We start from the raw sequence: 24,402 nt of genomic DNA on the forward strand, positions 1-24,402 counted from the left end.
ACGCATTTGTACTGTGAGTTTAAATATTTCTCGTCTTTGGCCATCTCTTCCCTTTCACTTAAGATCTCCTTCTTCGTCAGAGTTACTTTTTCTATATAGGCATCTGAAAAGTTGGGTTAACAGCACATATTATTATTAGCATCGTATAATAAGACAAGCAAGGTAACTCCTAAGGATGCGTACAGATCAGGCGAATGCGCTGTACGCGTGCAGTAAAGCCTCAAACTCATTAGCGAGTTGTAACTGAAACGTAACAGATACAGTAACGAGGTTCTAGTGTGTACGCGTGAACCATTCATGACTCGCTAGAATGAGTATCTTGAATGAGGTTATCGTCGGCTTACTGCGCAACACACATGTTCCGCTCACAGCAAGCTCGTGTATCACGTACACAGTATGATTTTCGATAACATAACATGAAACGGTTATAGTTACTGCTCGCTAGTGAGTACCCGGCTTTAGCGCACTGCTGTACTCATATCTCAGGCAAGGTTTACACATGGCGCGAAAGCGACACGCGATGCATTACACTATGAAATGCACGTGTGCAGCTCGCGGGCCGTTCGCTAACAAGCGAATTCGCCAGATTTGTACGCAAGCGTAGCAGCGCGAATTGTATGTGTGCTCGAGTGTCGCACGCCATTTTTCATAATACACAGTCATGGAGGAACAAGCGAGATACTTCTTTGGAGCAGCTCTCAGAATGGGGCCGACAGAATCTAGTACAATTTAACCCCGCTTAAACACAAGTGTGTGCGTTTACCGCTAAGAAATCCCCATTCGTAACAGCGCCAAAGTTCCGGAACATTGCCCTTACCATCTCAAAGGGTTTTGGGATACTTGGAGTCGACATCATGAACGAAGTCCAGTTCCGGAGCCATTTGGAGAGCAAAGCCAAACTGGCTTCAAAAAAACTCGGAGTGCTCAATAGAGCGAAGCAGTACTTCTCTCCAGGTCACCGACTTTTGTTATATAAAACACAAGTACGGCCCCATATGGAGCATTGCCCGCAACTCTGGGAAAGAGCTCCCAAATACCAGCTGGATCCACTTGACTCCATCCAACGTAGGGCTGGTCGTATTATCGATGATCCCAAACTCACAGACGGTATGGAGCCCCTTAGCCTACGGAGAGATGATGGCTCTCTGTGTGTGTTCTACCGTCTTTATAATGGGGAGTGCTCTAAGGAACTTTTCGAACCGGTGCCACCGTCTCGTTTCTACCATCGCACCTCCCGCCAAAGGAGTAGAGTCCATCCCCACATCTTAGATGTCTGGCATTGTAAGACCACGATCTCGTTCGTTTCTTCCTCGAACCTGTTTGGAATGATCTTCCTCCTGAAGTGTTTCCTTTGCGCTATGACATGGGGTTCCTCAAAAAACATCATAACAGGGCTCTCAAAGGCAGGCAGTGCATAGGCAGCTTATCTGATGTTGCAAATGTCCTTGGGCGACGATGACCACCTCCTTTCAAGTGGCTCGTTTGCCTCCTTCTTTACATAAAAAAGAAAGCGACACGCCTATCCACAACAGTCGCAGTGCCTCTTAGAACTTTTAATCGCAAAGAATTTAGAGGCACTGCCACTGTGCCTGTCATTCTCAGACATAAGTTGGCAAGTCCCATGTGCCTGTAATTTCACCAGTAATGCTCACATTACTGCCTGGCGGCAGAAATAGGTATGGTGACAGTTTTTCCCTAAACGAACCCTTTTCTAAGGAACTCTACTGCTACTAAAACTTGTCTATTACATTAAGGTTATTAGGAGGACTCGAATTTATCTTTCATAGGCTCAGAGGGAAACGAGTTAAATTATCACCTTAACAACATCTTGTTAATTTCAATCACATTTTTTTCCCGTGAAATATTACAATGCCACAACTGTGCACATGTGGTGGATTCGAAGATTCTCCATCCCTACACCCACTATACGCAAAATAGCTCGTTACACCATACCACAAGATTCTATAGTCTGTCTTTTTTGAAGACGGAATAAAATGACAGTTCTTTGCGCAAAAGTGTTACCCGCTTGCGAGCAGCTAGTAATTGCAGTCGATGGAATATTGGTCACGCTTATTAAATAAATAGCCCAACTTGTTTCATTTGAATCATCCTCGACCCATTATTCATCCAATTACTAAGCACAAGTTTATTTTAATTGTTAATTTTGGAAGTTCGTACATATACTGTATTTAGAACTTTGTGTATGAAAAATACAATGAGGAGACATATTTTAAAGTTTTTCTTTTAATTCAATATAGATAATCAAATCCGACTGTTCTTGATAAAATGGTACGGATAAAAATTGATCTCGATACTAATACGTCAACTATCAAAATAAGAATAAAGAAGGTAAGAACGCAATCACTAACAATTAGAACTAAAATTTTATCTTCTTTCATAATCTATCGATAAAACTATCGATAACAACTACATAAGTATTTAAAATTTTATGACAACTGGCAACCCTACCAATGTCATTTTATTCCGTCTTCAAAAAAAAAACAGACTATAAATTGAATAGTAAGCATTTAATAATATTATTTCTTATATAACTTTTACTATGTGCACAGCATGTGTTTACGCTTTTCATCCAAAGTAGCTAGTCAAATAACCCCGTGTTTTGTCTTTGTCCATAGGATGGTGCAACCGATCATCGTCGTTTGAGTGAATCTTGATAAATATACCGTGTATCTTTCAACCCGGACACTGGCAAAATTGTCCTCAGTGGGACAGAAGCCAAATACCCAAAAAAAAAAATATATTATTTCTTACCTATATTAGTTTGAAGTTCAAATTCCTCCTTAGGTGATCTAGGTCCAACATAATCCTTAGACACCCTGGGTAGGTGTAGATCATTTTTGACTATCCTAGGTAAGATATTTTCCCCTTTTCTCTTTTTTGTACTATATTTATTTTTCCCTTTTCGTCTGCGTTTCCGGACGCATTGTATATTGATGCCTTCCGACTCCAATTCTTCTTTTAGTAACTTCAATGGGTGCTCGTCTTCTTCTTTTATGTAAGCATCTAGTTCTGAAATAAAATTTGTAATTTTTCTGATGATGATGACGAAATGGATATGTACATACTGCTGCCTCCGTGGCCGAACGGTTACCATGTTCGATTCCCGAGCCGGGAGTAATATTTGTGAGGCCTACATTTATTTCTCTCGTGAGCTTGGGTATAATTTGAAGTTGTCTATGTGTGTGTCCATGGCACCCGCGACACAGAGTTTCCCCAGTTTATTATTATTATTATTTATTATTATTATACTAAAGAAACGTTCATATTTTAGGTAAATTAACTTCCTCAAATTCCAATCACTGAAAATAATACAGAGTGAATTGATTGCAAGAAAAAAAATCCCAAATTATAATTACCATCCCCACAAATTTCATCATCAAGGGAATCCTCTTCATCTTTTAACTCCGTCTTGATCCTAACAATTGCTTTTTCACACCCATTTGAAATAACAGTAAATGATTCCTTATTCTCATCATCGTCAGGTTTTAATGTACTAATGTCATGGTATAAAGAGATCTGTTCTAATGGTTGACAAGTAAGATCGACTTGAGGGTGTATTTGAATTTTTATTGCTTCTATTGTTGTGGTAGTTACCTGAAATTTCATTAAATTACTTTAAACATGAACCAATAAATCAAGAGGAGTGTTAATCTCCATACTACAGATTGTAACTCTGATAAAGGTCAAAATTCCGTCTTACGTCTAGACGGCGCTGATCAACAAATGGCCTAGAAGTAGTTTATATTACATAATATCAATTAATTCCACTTTAATATGAAATACACGGCACCCCTTACACTGTCACGTGCCGGTAATCCAAAGGCTAAAGAATCGGCATTAAAGAAGTATTCCCTCTGGAACTGGAAACTAATCAAGTCCGTATAAATCTCTGGAAGGAGAGATACCCCACTACATCACTAATTCCGCTGTCGGAGCACCTCCCTCTTGGGCATAATCTACCATGGCACACTTGGAAGTCTTTAAATAGACTGCGGACCCAAGTCGGCCGAAGCACAGGTGGGGTTATAGCTCTGAGAGTGCATGTATTTGTGGTATCTCTCCCCAGACTATGGCACATCTATTGTCTCGTCTTACGTACCCCTACACCTGCACAGGCGAGGACCTGTACCTACTACGCCACTGATAATGTTGTAACAGTCGCTGAGTACTGGTCCTCGCAAACGCAAACGTCAGAGTCGACACGCTAAGAAGAAGAATATGAATTATAAATATTGACCATGAGCTAATATTATTTTCTAAACTCTGACAAATAAAAATAAAATAAATTTTGTTACATTTTGAATGTACTTATACATAATTACGTCATTACCATTGTTCTAAATTATTTATATTTTTAAATATTAAATTGATTGTTTACTTTTTTTTATTATTAATCTTTAATTTTTACGTTTATATTAATATATTGATAAAATGTTAGTAATTTTTGCATGTAAATTTATTTTTCTAATTTAATTAATAACAGCTGCTCTCTCAATTTGCGGTGCCCTTGCAGGATGCTACAAGTTCTGTAATATAAATTGTAAAATCTTGATTTACCATATAGCTTGCAAATAAAGATGAATATGAACATGAATAAATATTCAAGGCAATAGATGGCATTGTGTGTTAAGACTGTAAATTAACGCTTGCTAATATGGATAGATGGCGCTAATCTTAAACAAAATTAAAGAATAGCCAGTAGTATCCATAAAAATTTAGCTGATTTGTTTGTTATCACCAGAAATTAGAGTAGCTTTTTGCCAAATTGGCGAGCTTGCCAATGTAAAACAAATTGGTTACACAAATGTAGTACTAAATACCACAAAGTTTGAAAACGAAGCTTTTCAATCTTTAGCATTCTACCTGTTATGACATACGGAGCCGAGACGTGGACACTCACGATACGGTTAGTTCACCAGTTAGAAGTCGCTCAACGAGCTATGCTCGGAGTTTCTCTGAAGGACAAGGTACGGAACGAGATTGTCCGACAAAGAAGTATGGTCGTCGACATAGCTGGTAGATAAGCAAGCTAAAGTGGCAGTGGGCTGGCCATATCTATCGAAGAACCGATAACCGACGGGGGAATCGAGTTCTTGAGTGGAGACTACAGCTCGGACAACGTAGTGTAGGACCAGATGGAGTGACGATTTGTGAAGGACTGCAGGCAGTAGATGGATGCAACGGGCTGAGGTACAGGCGAAATGTCGCGAATTGGGAGAGTCCAGCAGTGGACTACGATACGCTGTTGATGATGACCCGACTACGCTGTAGTGTCCTATCGTGGTATTGGTTCGTACTATAGATAAATGTGGCAGGCAATCGCACCAATCACCTGGATGATGATGGTGTAACTAGTAAATTTGTCTGAATTTCAGAATGAAATGTCAAATTCCATATACGTTTCCAAAAACCAATTCTGAATGTCAGAATTTAAAACACTGAAAACAGGTTTCAGAAACACGCTATTGACATTACACTTTTAACTTCAGATTGGCTTTTAAATTGCAAGGTTAGCCCTAGTTAGACCCCAGATAGGACAAACGAGTTGTGCACTTGGTGGTACGTGACAAGAAAGGCAACTTGCAAAGATCTGAAGAGTACTGCCACTGAGCCCGTTACTCTGAGACATAAGTTGACAAGTACCATTTCCTTAAAACTGGAATGCAGAAATGCTCACATTACTGCTTGGCCGCAGAAATAGATAACATGGCAGGGCTTTCCTGGACGCACTCTTTCACAAGAAGCTCTACTGCTACTATACTAGTTCCAATAGCCCGAGTGATAAAGCTAGATATTTTTTGTACTTACATTTTCAAAGTTTTCAAGGTATATTTGATTATTTTGTATGTTTTGAATGAACCAGTCGGTGTGTTGGGCTAATCTCTTACACACATAACACAGGCATATTTGGTCAAGCTGTAAAAAAAACCCTTACTTATCATTATAATCTCAACAATAGTATTCAATTATGGGAAACACAACAAACAAATACAAGAGTCAATACCTGGAATGTTAAAATTGTAATATATCCCTATTTCATTATAAATCAACTTGAAATCGTCATGACAATTACAGCACACAACTTGGTTATAAAACAGGTTCCCAAGAGGACAAGTATGACACTCTAGAGTTTGCTCTACATTATGTGTAGATATACACTGTTCATGTTTGTTGTTTACCACAATTATGTAAAAATATTGATAGAAAACACTTGAAAGAGCTAAATGTTAGCAATACATTGTATGGTCTCAAACTAGAGAATTTCCTGAACAATGAGCACCAAAGCAAAGAAATTAAGTACCAGGTGCTGCCCAAAACATCCAGAAATAAAAAATAAAATAAAAAAGTTGATATCCCAAATGAGTGCTATAAGCAATTGAAGTCGAGACTTACTCATCTAGCATCCGTAATGCATATCTATGGGTCACTGAGGTTCTTATACAATGTGAGAGATAATTTTATTCTCTTTTTAAATGCTACAATATTTCACCAATTTTGCGAATAATCTATTGCCCTGGACGGTTTATCTGCTATCCACTAAAACTAAATCGCAGCTAAGTGACAATTGGCATAATAACCATATTAAATAGCAAAAAATAAGAGCTTAGCGTAATTCTATTGTAAAATTAGTTAAATTAAAATATTGCTGGTTTATTATTATTATTAGGGCGGCTTAATTCGGGGAAATATATAGCCCCTCATCACTGTGACCATCAGCAGATCTATTGTGATCACCACTAATTACTGTGGAGCCATGGCTGACAGCATTGAAGAACTGGAAGGCTTTCCTGGCACCGTAAAGTCAAAGATTATTTATTCCATAGGTAAAATAAATTTACACTTGAAAATGTCACATTTAAGCTTAGTAAGATTTTATGTCCTCCGGTTGTGGCATGTGCCTTCCCAGTACAAAGCTTCATACGCCATCAGAGGGTAGCATTGGGTGAGAAGATAAACAGGAGTTTCATCCACCTCGTAGCAGAATCTACACTCTAGATCTGGTTGACTTTTAGAGTTGTGTGTTAGCCAAAGACGAGTTTTGGGGTAATGCCGTAGATATGAATAGAATCTTTCATCCTGCAGAAGGAGGCGGTTTGGGCAATTTACAATCTACCCCAGAATGTCTTTGAGAGATAAGCTTAAAGAGATTTTAGATATTCTTAACATACTAGTGTCACATTAAAATGGAATTTATGTTAAGAATAATATTTTTTTTAATGAAAAATAGTGACAGACAACATTAACATGAGGAATAAAAATAAAACTAGCTATTTTTGACAGTCTCACAAAGTCATATATTAATTTACGGGGCGATGTATATGCTATTATAATAAAATACCAGTTGATATTCAAAATTAACCATTTACGTGGTTTAAAACTATAGTGAAACAAAAACTTTATACAAAGATTATAACATCTTCTGCGTACTTGGATGACAAAATCTGTGGTAGCTCTTGCAGGTATTCTCAATCTAAGTATGAAATAAATATTGTAATTGATAAATGCAATCAAATATATATTTACGTAGAGCAACCGCTAGTTTCTTGCTCATTCTTCTCAGGGGAATCTGCCTTATGAATAAATGAGCAGTACAGTTTAATCAATATTACGATTTCAAGTGTAAGTTGCTTACCAATGAAATAAAGATGGTTTCAGTTTGTATGGATAATAGGTTGAAAATTGATTATGCATATTACTATTTGTCTACTAATTCGTCTAAATCTATGTGGAGCCTGTAATAAATAAACAACTACTTAGGAAATTACCTGAAAAATTGCTTTCAGTGTCTCATTTTGTACGCTATACAAATAAAGACGTTTTTCGTCATTTGTAGAAAAGCAGGCATAGCAAAAACCATCCTTAGAAATTTCATCAGATTCTTCCATTATTTATGGCAACTAGTGAAAAATTAGACACTAATTTCACTTTCCAAAACAAGAGAAAAATAGAGAATTATTTTAGAGGTATACGTCAACGTTGATCCCACAAATTGTCTAACGTTGCGTTCCTTTACAGCCATCCGCTAATGGTACATATGGTATTTAAAAAAAAATCATCTTGAAAATTATTTTTTAATTTTTTAATACAGGGTTATATATTTTATACTACCTATAGGTAGTTAATATAGTTGCTGCGATACATCGCAGGACTATAATTATTATTTACACCATAAACAACAACTTTCGTGTCACAGTAACTTTTAATAATTCATAACATTTTACTTAGAGCCTCCTGTAGCATTAAAAAGACATTTTACTTTCATACAAAAATTAAAATATTTAAAATAGATCGCTTTAAACAGTGAATCTGCGTGAAATGAAATGCTTTGTCTAAATTCTGCCAAATTTCAAAATATTACCCTAGTTTAGTGGAAACAAAGGGTCGTATTCCAGAACTCTACTCAGTGCTCTAGTCAGAACTTGAGTATGATTTAAAGCACTAAAAATCATACTCAAATATTTGCCTAGAGGTCGTATTTCCAGTGCTTGAAATCATACTCAAGTCTGCTCAAATCCTGACTTGAGCATTGAGTAGAGTTCTGGAATACGACCCTTAAAGAATACCGTACCTTTATCAAAGAAATTTAATAGGATTGGCCATTAATTTGAAATTATAATAATTCTGTTTGCAAAACTTATTGTTGTTATTGTTGTTGATTTCCGACAAATTTAACTTATAAGTTAATAGATAAAAAAGAAAATTAAGGCTGTAATGGTTTGTTTCATATTTTGTACCGACTACATCTTAAAAAGATGCTATTTAACTTTAGATCTAAAAGAGATATTTACTACTAAGTACATTACCTATTTATATGATACATACAATTTCAGTCATATTTTTAAAACGGTTAGTTCTATCTGTTTCTGTTTTGTACGACATTTTGTAAAAGTCTATACACACAGTAATATGTCCAAATTTCAAACAGATAGAAATAGCCGTTTTTATTATATGACATCAAATCTCATAAAAAATCTTTGAAGTGCTCTACTGTAAAGTTGTTGAATTTCAGATCCGTCTTTGTTCTGCGACTACGACGAATTATACAGTTTACAAGGTAGTTTTATGATAAAAATAATAAACAAATTATAACTGAAAGTTGTATTTAAAATGCTTAAAAATTAACGAATAATAAGCCTGTCAGTCTCAAAAATGTTGATAGAAGTAGTTTCTTAACTTAATATATTTAACTTTATTGATAACGTTAAGATCCACGGCAATACTTCTGATTATGTTTAAGCAATGTACTTCGTTGTTTATACATTTTACCGCATTTCAAACACTCATGGGTACGTTCATCAGTATGAGTTAATTCATGTAATTTTAGATTGCATTTCTTCGTGAATGACTTGTTGCAAATGCTGAAAAAGACAATGTCATGTGTAGTTTTGTTCAACAAGTTCCTTATTAAATTCAGACAATTTCTTTCCACCTGTCAAATAAAAAAGTTATTTTTTACAAGATCAAGAGACGGGGCGAACGATTCGTGCGCCTGGTGTTAAGTGACACGTTTGTCCATAACGATACATATCGATATATGCCCTCGATACATCGAATCAATCCGATATTATCGTATCTTTCGGTACCGATATCTACTATCGATATATTTTATCCGACACTTGAAAAATCGTACAAAGTGGAAGGTACACAATTCAAAATTCTACAGGGTCAGGAGCACGTCAAGCCTGACACTTAAGATTGAAATTCAACTCTATGCCGCTTACGATAAGAACGATTCAAAGTTCAAAGTGTCAAGCTTGACGTGCTCTTCTCTACTCAATGCTCAAGTCAGGATTTGAGTATAGTTTAAAGCACTCGAAATCATACTCAAGTCCCTGCCATTAGGGTCGTATTTCCAATGCTTGTGTTTCCAGTGCAATCCTGACTTGAGCATTGAGTAGAGTTCTGGAATACGACTCTGCAACTGCTATGCACAGACGTGACTTGTTTGTCCAGTCACTTGGTATCATAAAAGAAAAGTAAATTGCGAGAAACAGTCAATTAACAATGTTGGTTATTAATTTACCTGCAACTATATGGTTTTTCTCCAATGTGCACCCGATTATGGAACTTCAATTGTTCTTTACTACAGAGAGTTTTGCCACAAATATCGCATAGAAAACGTTTGATGATTCCATGATCCTAAAATGAAAACATGACAAGTTATAAAGAGTACTCAATATTAATGGTTATGTATGTATAAAATTACCAGTTCTTCCACTGACTTTTAAATTTAGGCATTTTCACAGAATATTGAAAAATTAAGTACGGATTTCTTTATATTTGTGAGTTTATTGATGGCAATAATAATGTGACACACCTTGAGATGATCTGTAAGTGCTTTTCTAGAGTCACAAGGTAACGAACAATGCATACAGACATATCTCTTCAATTCCGATGACTGTGGATGTACAGTAGTGCGGTGTGCTGTAAGATATCTAAAAACACATAAATGTAACCACACAAAATTTAAAACTATTAGATTTTTATTGACGTTGATATAGAGCATAACTTATTACGGTCAATTGTAGTCATGGTTTTTTATCGTCGGTTTTGTAGAAAGGGCGAACCATTATGAAAACATTTTTCAAAAGAGCATGTGTTAAAATTCATTTTTTATTTTAATTAAGTTTAAGTTTCAAAACTGATTTCCGTTGAAAACAGTCGTGAAGAACAAAAACGTGCTCCCTTGAAAAATGTTTCAAAATGGCGCTTTCGCCTTTTCTAGAAAGCACCAACGTTATAGTATGTATTTCTTACCTATTCATATGAAAAGCAAGGCCACATATGTTGCATGCGAAAGGTTTAACGCCGTTATGTATATTTTGATGCTCTTCATACCAAGTTCTCACTTGAAATCCTTTGTCACACTTACCGCATTTGTACTGTAATAACAACATTAATAAAATTATGCGAAAATGAATAATCATCATAAACATATATTAACATCAATCTGATAATTATTAATATAAAGATCGAACACTGAGAAAAAATTCCTTCGATCCGGCCAGATTCGAACCGACGTCTTACATTAAATACAATGAATAGCGACATCTCTAGTCAGGGCTGGTAGCTGTAAACGATATACTTAAGATTTCTCATAGATGGCGCTACGGCAAAAAGTTGTTGAAAAAACCAAATACAAAGACAGGACAACTAACACACAGAAAAATTCGTGAGGTTGGATGGTTACTTCTGTGGCTTAATTGGTACAGCGCCTGACACGATATGCTAGAAGACGTCGATTCAAATCCTGCCAGATCGAAGAAATTTATTCTAATTATAACAAACAAGTGGAGTAATTTAACATAAAAAATAATTGAATATCAATTCAATAAAAATTCAAATCAATCAGATAGTTTATAATCTCAGTACAGAGTACTAAAAAAACCGACCTCAAAAGTACTTGGAATCACATCTATTTGCCAAGTTTTATTGAAATATCCACTAGTTTGCCACTATACTCAAAGTATATTGAGAGAGAAAAACGCCTTGAATTGGAGAATAGCAAAACCAAACATTAAAATAATTGCTTCTTAAGTAAAATTTAGGCGCTATTTATAAAAATGAATGTTCATGCGTGATCAGCCACCCTTAGAGGTGGATGATTTTCTTCAAATGAAATCGGTACCCTCTTTCCAACAAAAAATGAATCATGAAAATCGGTTCACACATACATTATCGCGTAACATACATACAAAAAAAAACATAGTCGAATTGAAAACCTCCTCCTTTTTTGAAGTCGGTTAAAAATAGAACAGAAAATAAGATTTTCATAGCCAGCTACGGCTTCCAACTCTCTCTGACCATATCAATCTCAAGCCAGATGTTAATGTTCTCAAATTGTGACATGCTACCTTAAATTCAGTCCTATGCCTTTTCTCATGTTCTTTCAAAGCTCCCAAGTAAACAGTGCTATAACCACATTGATAAGAACAATTTAATTTTAATCCATTGTGAGCTCTGCCATGTCGTATAATTTCCGAAACTGTTCTATATGTTCTACCTGAAAATAAAAGAAGTGAATTTAAAAATATGACTTAAAATTTTTGCTGGAAAGTAAATACTAAAGCGCCTTTTTGGCCTTTTGGAGGTCATTAATTTCGCCTTTTCAGGGACGACATGTTAATATACTTAGACCTTAGTTTGGTGTGCATATAAATAACTAAGAGCCGATACTTGCTCGCAGTTTTTCCCATACTGAATCAGTTCTGTTGAGTGGGTCAAGCTGGGTTTGTATAAGAATTTTTTTACAAATAAAATTAAGGCCATTTGAAATATGTATACCATATACTATATGTCGCCATCCCCGGGGAACAAAAAGATAACTGCCATTATCACAGTTTTAGTGTTTTATCATATTTAAGATCTTTAGGTGCCAATCATTGACCTACCAACAAATGAATTATTACCTTCGCCACTAGTACTATTGCAACCCGTAGAATAAAATGGTAAGTCAGTAACAGTGCATTACTTGTTTTCGACGCAGACACAACGAAAATAAAATGATAATCTACAATATAAATTCAACATGATGATTGAATTTGACTAATTATTTATTATTGAAATATCTCCATTTTGGCTTAACTTACGGCTGTTTCATTTATAATACAGAATGCACAAAAAAATATTCGTTCCTTAAAGCTAACTATTAATCTACCTACATTCAGTATTTAAGAACTTATCAATGAAAACAAGTTTTTTATTTTTCCTGAAATATTACTTTGTTGCAATCATCATTTTGTTCTCCGGGAATGGCGATGTGTTCTATTTAATCTAGTTGATATAAAAAAAATATATTAGTATAATAATATGAAAAGTGTCTATTGAATACAGAAGTTACCTTGTAGTTTTTTCTATTTTGAAACTTTTTAGGAATTGTGTTTTCACACCGTATACTAATCAGTGTATATCGTCAATTATAATATACCTATATTATTTCCAAAGCAATTGATTCAACACTTTCATTGTTATGCGAAATGAACCAAAGCCTTACCTATACTTACCACATTGTTTACAAATAAAAGGCCTGTCTTTGACATGAGCTTCAAAATGTCTTTTTACTGCTCTTAAGTTATCATAGACCCGACCACACGTAGTACATTTATAACTTTGAACACCGTTTCGTTCTAATATGGAGTAACTTTTTGTTGCTTCCTTCATCTTTCCATCTTTATCTTGTTTGCTGCTGTGCTCTTTATGATAATGTTTTATTAAATCATTTTGTGAGGTAAATAAAGCTGAACATGTTAGACACTTAAAATCTTGTTTATTTATAAGCAGTATTGGATTTTTCTTTTCACTTTTTTGACCATTTTTAACTTTATTTTTTATTTGTGTTGCTTTTCGTGGCCTGGCTAAGTTCTCTGTGGTACGTTTTCTTTTAATCTTTGTCTTCTTTTTGCTCGGAGTTTTGGCTACTTTCAGAGAAGACAACGTCATGTCATCTTCAGAACTGTACTGAAAAGGTTGATTAAAAATTTCTTCTGATTTACTTGGCACTTCATTATCATCATTGTGAATATAGTCACATACATCATTCAAAGATTTATTTTTTATTTCCTTGTTATCTAACGGCAAAGTGACATTATCAGTCAATTCTTCTTTGAGACTATGTTTAGAATTTAAAAGTGAATAAAACCTTTCTAATTTTTCCCTTCCATCATTTAAAAGCCGATATAACCTTTTCTGATTACTAACAACTTTTTTAGTAAACATTTCAATATCTTCTAATTTTTCTATGCAGGTAATGCATACGTGATTCGGCAGATGTTCGTCGCAAATAATCTGAAAGTGGAACATTTGTGGCATATTTATTATTTAATAAAGAATAAAAAACACGGGGCTTCGTTGCATTTTTTGTTGTCGACTGTCTCGCATGCTTGGTATTTAATACACTACATATATTATTCTCAAAAACTATCCAAATGTATCGTAATGTAATCTAGATGTATATATATGTAAGTAAAAATAACAAATTTTAAGTATAAAAACGGTAGAAAATGCTTAATTATTATTTTTAAGGATCACTAACCTGCACCGATAAACATGATTGAATTTTAAGTAAAATATCACTGCCTTCTGCAATTTCGTTCGAGGTTTGAGTAATTGCTTCTAAGCATAACCGGCAAATTAAATTCATTTCAAAACTTTAATTCAACTACCGGCAAAAAATTATAATATATTTTGCTAACAAAAAACAACACACATTCTTGACATTTCTCACAGTGCTGCCAAAAACGGTCCTCGTTTTCCCTATAATTAATAATTAAGTAGCAACATTTGCAACATGCCGCGATCGCGGAAACAACTGTTAGCTATTATACTTATTGTGAACTAAATACATACATAATGTGATTTGTTCGTTGAACGATTTACTATATTATTTTAAATCAATTATATTCGATTCTGCATATCGATTAAAACTACATTTTTTGTATTCTCTGTGGTAGGACACATCTTGATTCGAATTTGTACTGGTCAGTAAGAGGAATACGAAAATAAAAAAGAGTTAAGACTTGATTAGTGTTTCCTTGATAGGAATAAGTTCCTAAAGGTCCTAGCAGTGTTATATTTAGTTAACACAACGAAAGTTAAAGACCCGCCAAATAATAATATCATTTTTATAGAATTGGCAAAATAGATAAATTGAATAGGAATCTGTATCATTTTTATGATTAATAAGCCAATACTGTTGCAGTTTCAACGAATAGGACTGTCGTATGTTCTGGTGTTTCAATACTAGCCGAATATAGGAAAACTAAATTTTTAGAAATGTCGCGATACCTACCTACTGCGCGCGTAGTTCGCTGTCTTATATGGGAACAGCACGTTTCCCAATGTCAGTACGTTTCCCGTTTCGTGTCCTTTACCTTCAAGATCTTTTTATTTATATAAGTCACTGACGATACGACAATGGTACAAACTTACGTTATCAAATCGTTACGTTGAAATCGTTGAATGGACCTACTATTAACATAATACCTACTTATTATATTACTTTGCTTCAGCAAACCAAATTTGATATAACAAATCGTATGTAATTATTGCAAATCGTATGTTATTTAGTAAATTAAAAATAAGGGAAGTACTTAGTTAAATTAACAGTTACTGTAACTTTCAAAAGTGAAGTTTCAAAATGGCCACCAAATTTAATAACGATATTCCGTGATAAAATGTCAAAATTAAACAATTGAAGAAAAATGAGATTCCGATATCAAAAGGCCGAAAAATTTTACAACTATTGTAACTAGAATTGCAGAGTTAAAGACCAATACCGTATCACTCAGCCGTGAACGTGGTACCTCTATAGGGCCGAAATGTCGTTTTGTTTAAAAAAAAAACAAGTAGGTATACCTACGCTATTTAGATCCGAATTTGTTTTTTTAATATTTACATAATTTATTATTATTATTATTCAATTTGTGCTTACAATATAATGTACACTTTTTCTTTTAAATAAATATTACATAAAATCACATACGTTTATCTGGTCTCAAAGTAATGAAGTATGAACTAAAGCACCTAGGTATGTTATGGAAATCAGAAATGACGACCGTACCACAAACACCCAGACCCGAGACAGTATAGAAAAGTACGTTTTCCTACACTGACCCAGCCGGGGATTGAACCCGGTACTTCAAAGATGGTGACACCATGAAAGCCGGTGTGTAAGCCACTCGACCACGGAGCTCGTCGAAATCGAAATTTAAGTAGGTATAGGAGAACCAACGAAATCTTTATTTAGTTTACATGGTTATTTTATTATTGCAGAATATAAAAACAGTGTAATTTTACTGCAGGATTCAAATTTGCTCAATAATAAAGATTATAACTTTTAGTAAATTCGTAAGTAAAACAATAGCTAATTTATTTAACAAAAATTATGGAATAACAATCTTTCAAAATATTTTAAATTAACACTTTTTTGTTTCTAAATAACCTATATACATATAAGCTGTTTAATAGGTATGGAATACTTTTTTTATGATACTAACATTGACTTATAAATAAATGGACGACGGGTCTAATACACAAACCACGAAAAAAATGTCCCAAGTCAACCTATTTAAACGTAGTGACATGTAAAGGAATATGAAAAAGCTGAAACGTTGAATTTAAATTGTAATGACATCGCAGTACTGACTAATTTTGCTTGCTTCGCTGTCAGTCGAACAAACGAAGACTAAAGCGTGAATGACGCTCTGTATACGATTTTAACGCCCTATAAGTTCGGACACTTTTTAGCGCGGACCCGACGTCCATATAATTGTAAGTCAATGAATACCAATTATAGAGACGAACAAGTCGTGCGCACTAGGAAAACTTTGTATCCCGGTTGCCATGGACACACATATAGACAACCACAAATTACACCTAAACTCTTTAACTTACCTAAACGAGATAAATATATGTAGGCCATAGGAATATTTCTCCTGGCCTGGGAATCCAACCTAGGAAATTGCGTGCAGTTCAGCAAAGTAACAGTTCGGCCACGGAGGCAGTGTCACTCAGATCTTTAAATCGCAAAGACCTGAGGGACACTGCCGCTGAGTCCATCACCCTGAGACATAAGTTGAAAAGTCCTATGTGCCTGTAATTTCACCAGCAAAACAGTCTTGCTTCGCGGCAGAAATGAGTAAGTTGGCGGTACCTACTTCCCTAGACGAACTCTTTTAAAAGGAGTTCTATTGCTATATATTTATATCTATATATATAATAAAGAATACGTTTATATAAGGTTCTATATCTACACTAGTTAGACCATTGTATAACTATATGTATAGTTAAGCCGTATTAAGAGCTACGTAAGAAACCACCCGCGGAAAATCTCGCAGACATTTCGAGGTCACCCTATTAAAGCTAATGGAGTGCAACACACTTTTTTAGTAGCACTTTACTTTCCATTACTTTTTTACCATAATTTTGCCAAGAAATCTAGTTCAGCTTTTGCCAGGCGTTGTAGTTGAAAAACATGAAGCGTCGCGACGCTACCTTAAGATGGCACAATTTCACAGCCAAAACATTGCTGACAACAATGTAATGAAATAATACAACAAAAAGCGGTAATGGCCTGATGGAAAAACGGTTGCTTCTCAATTATTATTGACGGTTTCCTGGGTGACATCTATATGATTTTAATTTCTAAACTAAAATACAAATTCAAATAACTTTTATGAAGTGCCTATCTCCGTTACCGCACGGTCAACCAACCATCTTGATCTGCCACGCAGAGGTATCGGGTTCGATTCCCGGGCCGGGAGAAAAATTGGATGTCTATGTGTGTCTTAGTGCTAGGCTATGAGTGTGTGCGAAAAAACATGTGTACATAATATGTGACGAGATTGAGACTCAGACAACACAATTCCTATGATCATTGAGAACCATAAGAGAATTGTTGACGATCCTGTGCTTATAGACGATATTGAATCACTTTCTTCGAGGAAATACTTTACCTGTCTGTTCTATCGCGTGTGCGATGGTCAATGTTCTGAAGAACATTCTATCAGTTTGTTATAATTATTAATACAAAGATCGAACACTCAGAAAAAAATCCTTCGATACGGCCGGATTCGAACCGACATCTTCTAGCTTACCGTGGCAGACGCTATACCAACTAAGCCACGGAACGAACCAGCGAACCTTACGAATTTTTCTATGTGCTTGCGTCGTGTTTTTGTATTTGGTTTTTCAACAACTTTTTAGTCGTAGCGCCAAGTAGCAAAATCGGCTTTATTTTACTTGTGCATGCAAAATAAATTAGAAACAATTATAGAAAATTGCATAAATCCTTCATAAAAAAGCAACATAATTTAATTTATTAAATTCGTAGATGGTTCGAGTTTACTCTTCAGCTTCACCAACCCGTGGTAACGTATAACGGAAAATTGACACTGGCGACAGTCGCCATATTTTTTATATTATTCTTATAAAACTGACACTGGTCCAAGCCTACCACCTATTTTCTATTAATATATTAATTTAATAATACACCAGTACCAGTGTAGATATAGTATGAAAAATGGAATATTTTTTTAATATTGACAACAGCCACATGGTTTCCAACTATCGATTAGGTAGGACCAAAAACTCGTTGAGTAGCGTCAGTTTAAGGTTAATAAGGTTAACAAATTAACGGAGCGGTTTCCATCCGCGCCCACCGGTGCTGCTAGACAGCGGTTTTATTTCAATACTCACGATCCTGCAAGTTTGTGCGGACACGTAGCTGCCGCGGTTGCGGGCACGAAACCGTTGCGATTGCGGAACAGACCGCGAAGTTAGTAGGTATTAATTGCAAGTCGCGCGGTTAATACAGAACTCACCCTGCGTGCGCCTGCACCACATTGTGGCTGAACCGACCGCCAAAGTGTGCGGGTGACGACAGTCGCCAAGTGCGCAAATCATCGCGTCCTGCGCGGTTCTACTAGTACCCAGCCGCGGCAACCGCGAACAACCGTCACCACTACAGGCGTAAAATGCGCCGTGAAATGTGCTACTAGTTTTACATACTTAACTGTTACATGCCGCGGTCCCGCGGCAGAAGCGGGTGAAAACCGCTCCATGAATTCTTAGTGTAACGAAAAATGAGTTTCAGCGCCATCTAACGTGTAATAGTCATCTATTATATACTAGTAGTATTTTTACTAAAACGCCACCTATTGGTTAATGGCTGAATCAGGATGAAAAAAATAGTGAAATATTGTAATATAACTCTTATTAAAGTGACTGTAAGTTTAATTTTGTTAAATTTTAAAATTGTTTTACGTCGTTTTCACGTTTTAAGCCCTACCCAATCAAAATCTTTACGTTACGGTAGTAGATAATAGAGCGTAAAGTTTGAATTGCACACAAGCTAAAAAGTGACGACATCGGCACCCGATCTTACATAGCGTCATTACATATCTCCCCTTTTTTTTCTATATCTATGGTTATACTACATTCTATATCGGCCATAAAATTCATTAAAATGCCCAAGACCCAACCTACGTCCGCGAGGCCCATTTGCAATACTTCATTGTCGCACTAATTATTCTAAAAAAGGTTCCTTGTACGGGCTTGTACTAAATTTAATAACGAATATCGAGAAATTAATATATTTCACAAAATCCATTCCGGTTCAATTCTGCCATTAGGAAGCTTTTATTAATACAATTATAAATCGATCGCTGGAATTTTTCTTAGTGTTCGATCCTTCTATTAATACTTATAACAAACTATTGGAATATTGGTACATATTATATTAGCTATTGCCTGATTTATAGCTATGTACAAATTTGTCTATCCAATGTAACTTATTTTAAATATTAGTGGAAACTATTATTAGTGGCTATAGTGTTTCTTTCATGTGTTAAAAATAAAATTTATTATATGACGCTGTATGCTTCGCAAATAAAAAAATAAATAGGGTAACTTACATACAAAACTGAGTGCGTACTTTCTTGGGCTAATCGACACGCCTTCTTGTAATAGTTACAGTGCCAGACATTGACTTACAATTATATGGACGTCGGGTCCGCGCTAAAAAGTGTCCGCACTTGTAAGGCGCTAAAATCGTATACAGAGCGCGACACTCCGCTTTAGTCTTCATTTGTTCTACTGACAGCGCGATACTGCGATGACATAACAATTTAAATTTCGAATAGGTTGACTTGGGACATTTTTTTCGTGGTTTTTGTGTTAGACCCGTCGTCCATTTATTTGTAAGTCAATGGTGCCAGAGTTTTAAATCACTAAGATCTGAGGGGCTCTGCCACTACGCCCGTCACCCTGAGATATAAATTGACAAGTCCTAACTGCCTGTAAATTCATTAGTATCCGTCAAAAACGGAACGCAGTAATTACTCCATCACTGTTTGGCGGAAGAAAACGGTAAGAAAACATATATAGTTTTTTATATAATACTAAGTTACGGGACGAACAAGTCGGGTGCCTGGTGGTAGGCGTCACGCCTGTCCCTAACAGTTGCAGCGTCACTCAGAGCTTTAAATCGCAAAGATATGAGGGGCACTGGCCCTGCGCCCGACACCCTGAGACATAAGTTGATAAGTCCCATGTGCCTCTAATTTCACCAGCACCCTTACTCTCCGAAACGGGAACGCAGTAATGTTCATATTACTGCTTGGCGGTAGAAATAGGTAAGGTGGCAGTACTTCCCTGGACAAACTCTTTCACAAGGGCCTCTACTGATATTATAGGTCTAAAGAGGTCAAAAAGAGGTGTTAGGTCATTGATTTACAATTATATGGACGTCGGGTCCGCGCTAAAAAGTGTCCGAACTTATAGGGCGTTAAAATCGTATACAGAGCGTCATTCACGCTTTAGTCTTCGTTTGTTCGACTGACAGAGAAGCAAGCAAGGTTAGACAGTACTGCGATGACATTACAATTTAAATTCAACGTTTTAGCTTTTTCATATTCCTTTACATGTCACTACGTTTAAATAGGTTGACTTGGGCCATTTTTTTCGTCGTTTTTGTATTAGACCCGTCGTCCATAGGAATAAAATTTTCCCATAATTTGTTGCATGTATTTCCTATTATTTTTAACCGACTTCAAAAAAGGAGGAGCGTCCGGTATTTATGAACCGATTTTGGTGACTCTTTTTTTTGTTGGAAAAAGGTACCTCAGTAAATTTGAAGAAAATATTCCACCTCTAAGGGTGGCAAACTAGGGGATGAATCCGGTTTCGCGCACTTTCCGGTAACCGATTTCAATAAAACTTGGCAAATATATGTAATTCCACGAGCTTTTGAGGTCGGTTTTTTTAAAGTTACAATTATTGTAACTTACATGTGATAAAAGCACTTTTGACATATGATCACATGTATGTCATTTTATTATACCAATAATGGTAAGATATATGCCCATTTCCCCCATAATTACAATTCCCATTTACAGAAATATTCCCAATGTTTCTCAGAAGCAATTAATGATTCATGAACAAATTTCTGAACGATAAGATAGTTGCGTTGCGATTGTTTTTTGTGTAAATTCATTGATAGTATTCAGAAATATCGTAGGAAAGTCCGGTCAGATAGTCTACGGCGCATCCCGTTCGGGTTGCCTGATGGCAGTGATTAAAAACATATAGACGAGACAATTAAGGTTATTTATGCCTACAGGGTAACTATTGTGAAATTCTCTATAAGCTCGATCATTGCGTCACAGAAATAAATTTGTGAAACAAGTCTTTAGGACACGATATGGTTTCTCTGACCCGTGTTATGTACTAAATGAATGGATTCCCTTACAAAGTACAGCAGTCTTTCTTCACGTTTCCTCTTTTACAACTAAGCACATTTGAACACACAAATATTTTTCTTATTTTTTCTTTTATCACAGTTCTGTAAATTACCGGTCGCAAGTATTTTTTATTTCTTCTTTTAATACTTTTGCGCACGCAAAATTTGACCTCAGTTATCTAGTTACAGTTCAAAAATCCAATTTGAGCTTTGTTACTTTGTTTGTTCCATGCATGCGTTGTTGTTACGGATACAGACGAAAAGATTTGCAAAGCAAATAATTATGAAATACAAAAATCGACCAAGAAATACTTTGACCCGATATGCCTCGAACCTGCGACCACGGGATTCCATCCCCATTGCTAAGTAACGAATTTCTTCTACGTGTCTGCTATAGATTATTTCTTCGCATTGAGTTTTCGGCTTTCGACACCGTGGTTCCAGGTTCGGATCCTGTCGGGTCGAAGTATTTTTTTTTTGTTTTCGATCTTTGTCATTAATAATTATAACAAATTAGTGTACTTATTTCTCAAAAACATAAAACCAAATCAATTATTGATTGGTATTACTAAACGAATACTTTTTTGTTCCGTCGTGGGTAAAGTACTTAATAAACATCGTCGTCGAAAGGAAAAGTCTTATCACCTTTTTTTTTCTGCTTATTTCCGTCTAGATTTTGTAACAATCTAGAAACATTTTTTGGTTTTGGATCAGAAAAAGCTTTTATGTCGACGTACCAAGAGCGTAAACGACGTTGTCTCTTTTGCGTCGGTGTGGTCACAGTGGTAATTCGCCACTTTTTCGTGTTGCTTTTGCCTTTGAGTTACTTTTTGGGTATATTTAGCAGTTTTATTACGCATTCTTTGTGGCGTTTAAATTTTTACTTTTTCTTTGATGATACGAAAATCGTTTGCTGAAACCTTTCTATGTGACGCTTCTGTGCGAAGCCACAAACTAATCTATAGCGTATCTGCCAAAACAATTCTACAATATAATCAGTTGTTTGTCGTTTACATTATTATATTCAGTATGAGTAACCCCAAGTGGTTACTGGTGCTTAAAAACATTTGTTAAAAAATAAAGATAAAAAACAAAATTGTGATTAGTGATTTTTTAAAATTAGTGCAAAATGTTTATTTTCAAGTGTTTGTTGTTGTTATTTATTTTTGGTGACATTGATGCTCGTAAGTTTTATTTTAACCGAGTTAAAAAAGAGAAGGTTTTCAATTCGACAGTATTTTTTAACCAGCTCAAAAAGGAGGTTCTCAATTCATGTTTTTTTTTGTATGTTTGTTACGCGATAACTCTAGCATTTGTGAACCGATTTTGATAATTCCTTTTTTGTTGGAAAGAGGGTACCTCTGTGTTAGTCCCATTAAAATTTGAAGAAAATATTCCACCTCTAATAAGGGTGGCAAACTAGGGTATGAATCTAGTTTCACGCACTTTCCGGTAACCGATTTCTTAAAGCCGATCTCTTCCGAAAAACTTCTCTTTTCGCTTCAATTGCAAGAATACATGGTTATTTGTTATGCAAGGCTGCAAAGTTGTTGTTAGACACGAGTGCTTGTATTGACGGGCGTGCGATTCACGTAAGTTCAATATCGTTGAAGTTACGTAGTCGTTCGATCGAAGTCATATCCAAAATGGGTATTCACGTATCATTTGAACGAACGTTGATATGAGTAGAATAGAAACGTAACGACTAATGAACGACATCTTGGATTGAGAAATTTGACATTTAGTCGTCGAAAGTCTATTGAAAGAACTGTCAAAATTTTAGCAGAATGCGTATGACTTGTCGTTTAGAGTCGATTTAAGTTCGATACATATACCATTATACCTTAGAGGATGGAAAAAAAATAAAAGAAAGGAGCTGCCCTAACTACAGAATCAACGTGCATATAACCAAAATTTGAAAGTTACAAATCGACCCCTCCGACGTAAAGTATCGTATGTCGAAATTGCCAAATTTACAGAGAAGCGTTTTAAAGTTCTGAATTCACTGAATTAAGCATAACACGTGATTTTAGCATTTCTCAGTTTTATTCGGCAAAGCTCATTACTCACATAGAGTATTATAGAATCCTAGATATCGGTTAGATGATCTATGGTGATCACTCTTTCAGTGAATTTAGAACTTTAAAACGCTCCCCTGTAAACTTGGCAATTTCGACATACGATACTTTACGTTTGAGGGGTCGAAATGGCGGATTTCTTTAATGTTGTACCATAATTTGTCGATAAGTCATTATCGACATGCAAATGTATGGTTTGAATGTTGAAGCTGTTTTTTTTTTGTTTTTTTTAGTTTACTGTAACCAAAGTATGCCTAAACAAACACAAGTCTAATAATTTAATCTCGAGTGGTATACTATTATAAATGTCAACACACATTTTTAAACTTTAAAAAAAATGTGTTTTCAAGATTACAATTGGTAACTTATGTAGTAAAAGTCCCCAAACTGCTGTGCAGTTTGTTGGCGACATGCGCATTCTTACTTAATCATACCTACTTTACTGGTGTACAACATTACATAGTATTTATTGCACTTACTAAATAAAATATAAAAATTACTTTAAGAGGTACACCTTCAACCTACATTTTAGTACATATTTACGTAACGTCTTTTAACTAACTGTCAAATACAAATCTATTCAGGTTTCTGCGGATTCTAGTATTCCCGTTAATTCCCGGGCTTTCTTAAGCAAATGAATCTATCAAGCAATTTTAACACAGAAATAATGAAAGTAGTTGTAAAATAATTGATACTTGACCGATAATTGATTATCGGAAATCAACAATTGTCATGTACTAGCTTTTCCCCACGACTTCGTCAGTGTACAATTTTTATATAAATGAAAAATATTCAAGTATGAAGCAAATCTTAAAAAAAATTATTGTAAAATATTTATGCAAAGTTTCGTCTTTTCCAACCATTCTTTCTTCATTTTTTCATTTGTAGGAAAACTTGAAATAATAAAAATAATAATAATAAAACAATAAAAAGCTCGTAGTGAATTGTTTTAATAACAGAATATCGATAATATTATTTATTACTAATATTTGTAAGCATACCTTACAAGATCAACACTATCTCAAAATAATCGTTAACAACAATCATCAAAATATACAAACAAAC

At 35.2% G+C, this 24,402-nt stretch overlaps 1 protein-coding gene and 1 long non-coding RNA gene across 2 annotated transcripts; both read right to left on the minus strand.

The window, feature by feature from the left end:
* Positions 1-2,960: 2,960 nt before the first annotated feature.
* LOC113228295 lies at positions 2,961-7,868 on the minus strand. Its single transcript, XR_003310291.1, has 4 exons — positions 7,788-7,868; positions 5,830-5,937; positions 3,378-3,615; positions 2,961-3,030 (listed from the first exon to the last, which is right to left on the minus strand). It is a non-coding gene; the product is annotated as an uncharacterized LOC113228295 (long non-coding RNA).
* A 1,253-nt stretch (positions 7,869-9,121) lies between these two features.
* Positions 9,122-13,554, minus strand: LOC113228228 (zinc finger protein 16-like). Its single transcript, XM_026461489.1, has 6 exons — positions 13,026-13,554; positions 11,877-12,025; positions 10,780-10,904; positions 10,340-10,457; positions 10,046-10,161; positions 9,122-9,380 (listed from the first exon to the last, which is right to left on the minus strand). The coding sequence occupies exons 1-6, from the start codon at positions 13,459-13,461 to the stop codon at positions 9,224-9,226; spliced, it is 1,101 nt and encodes a 366-aa protein (XP_026317274.1). The 5' UTR covers positions 13,462-13,554; the 3' UTR covers positions 9,122-9,223.
* Between the last annotated feature and the right edge of the window lie 10,848 nt (positions 13,555-24,402).

The sequence above is a fragment of the Hyposmocoma kahamanoa genome, unplaced genomic scaffold (assembly GCF_003589595.1).
Source record: "Hyposmocoma kahamanoa isolate Upper Pololo Valley unplaced genomic scaffold, ASM358959v1 224, whole genome shotgun sequence".
Lineage (NCBI taxonomy): Eukaryota > Metazoa > Arthropoda > Insecta > Lepidoptera > Cosmopterigidae > Hyposmocoma > Hyposmocoma kahamanoa.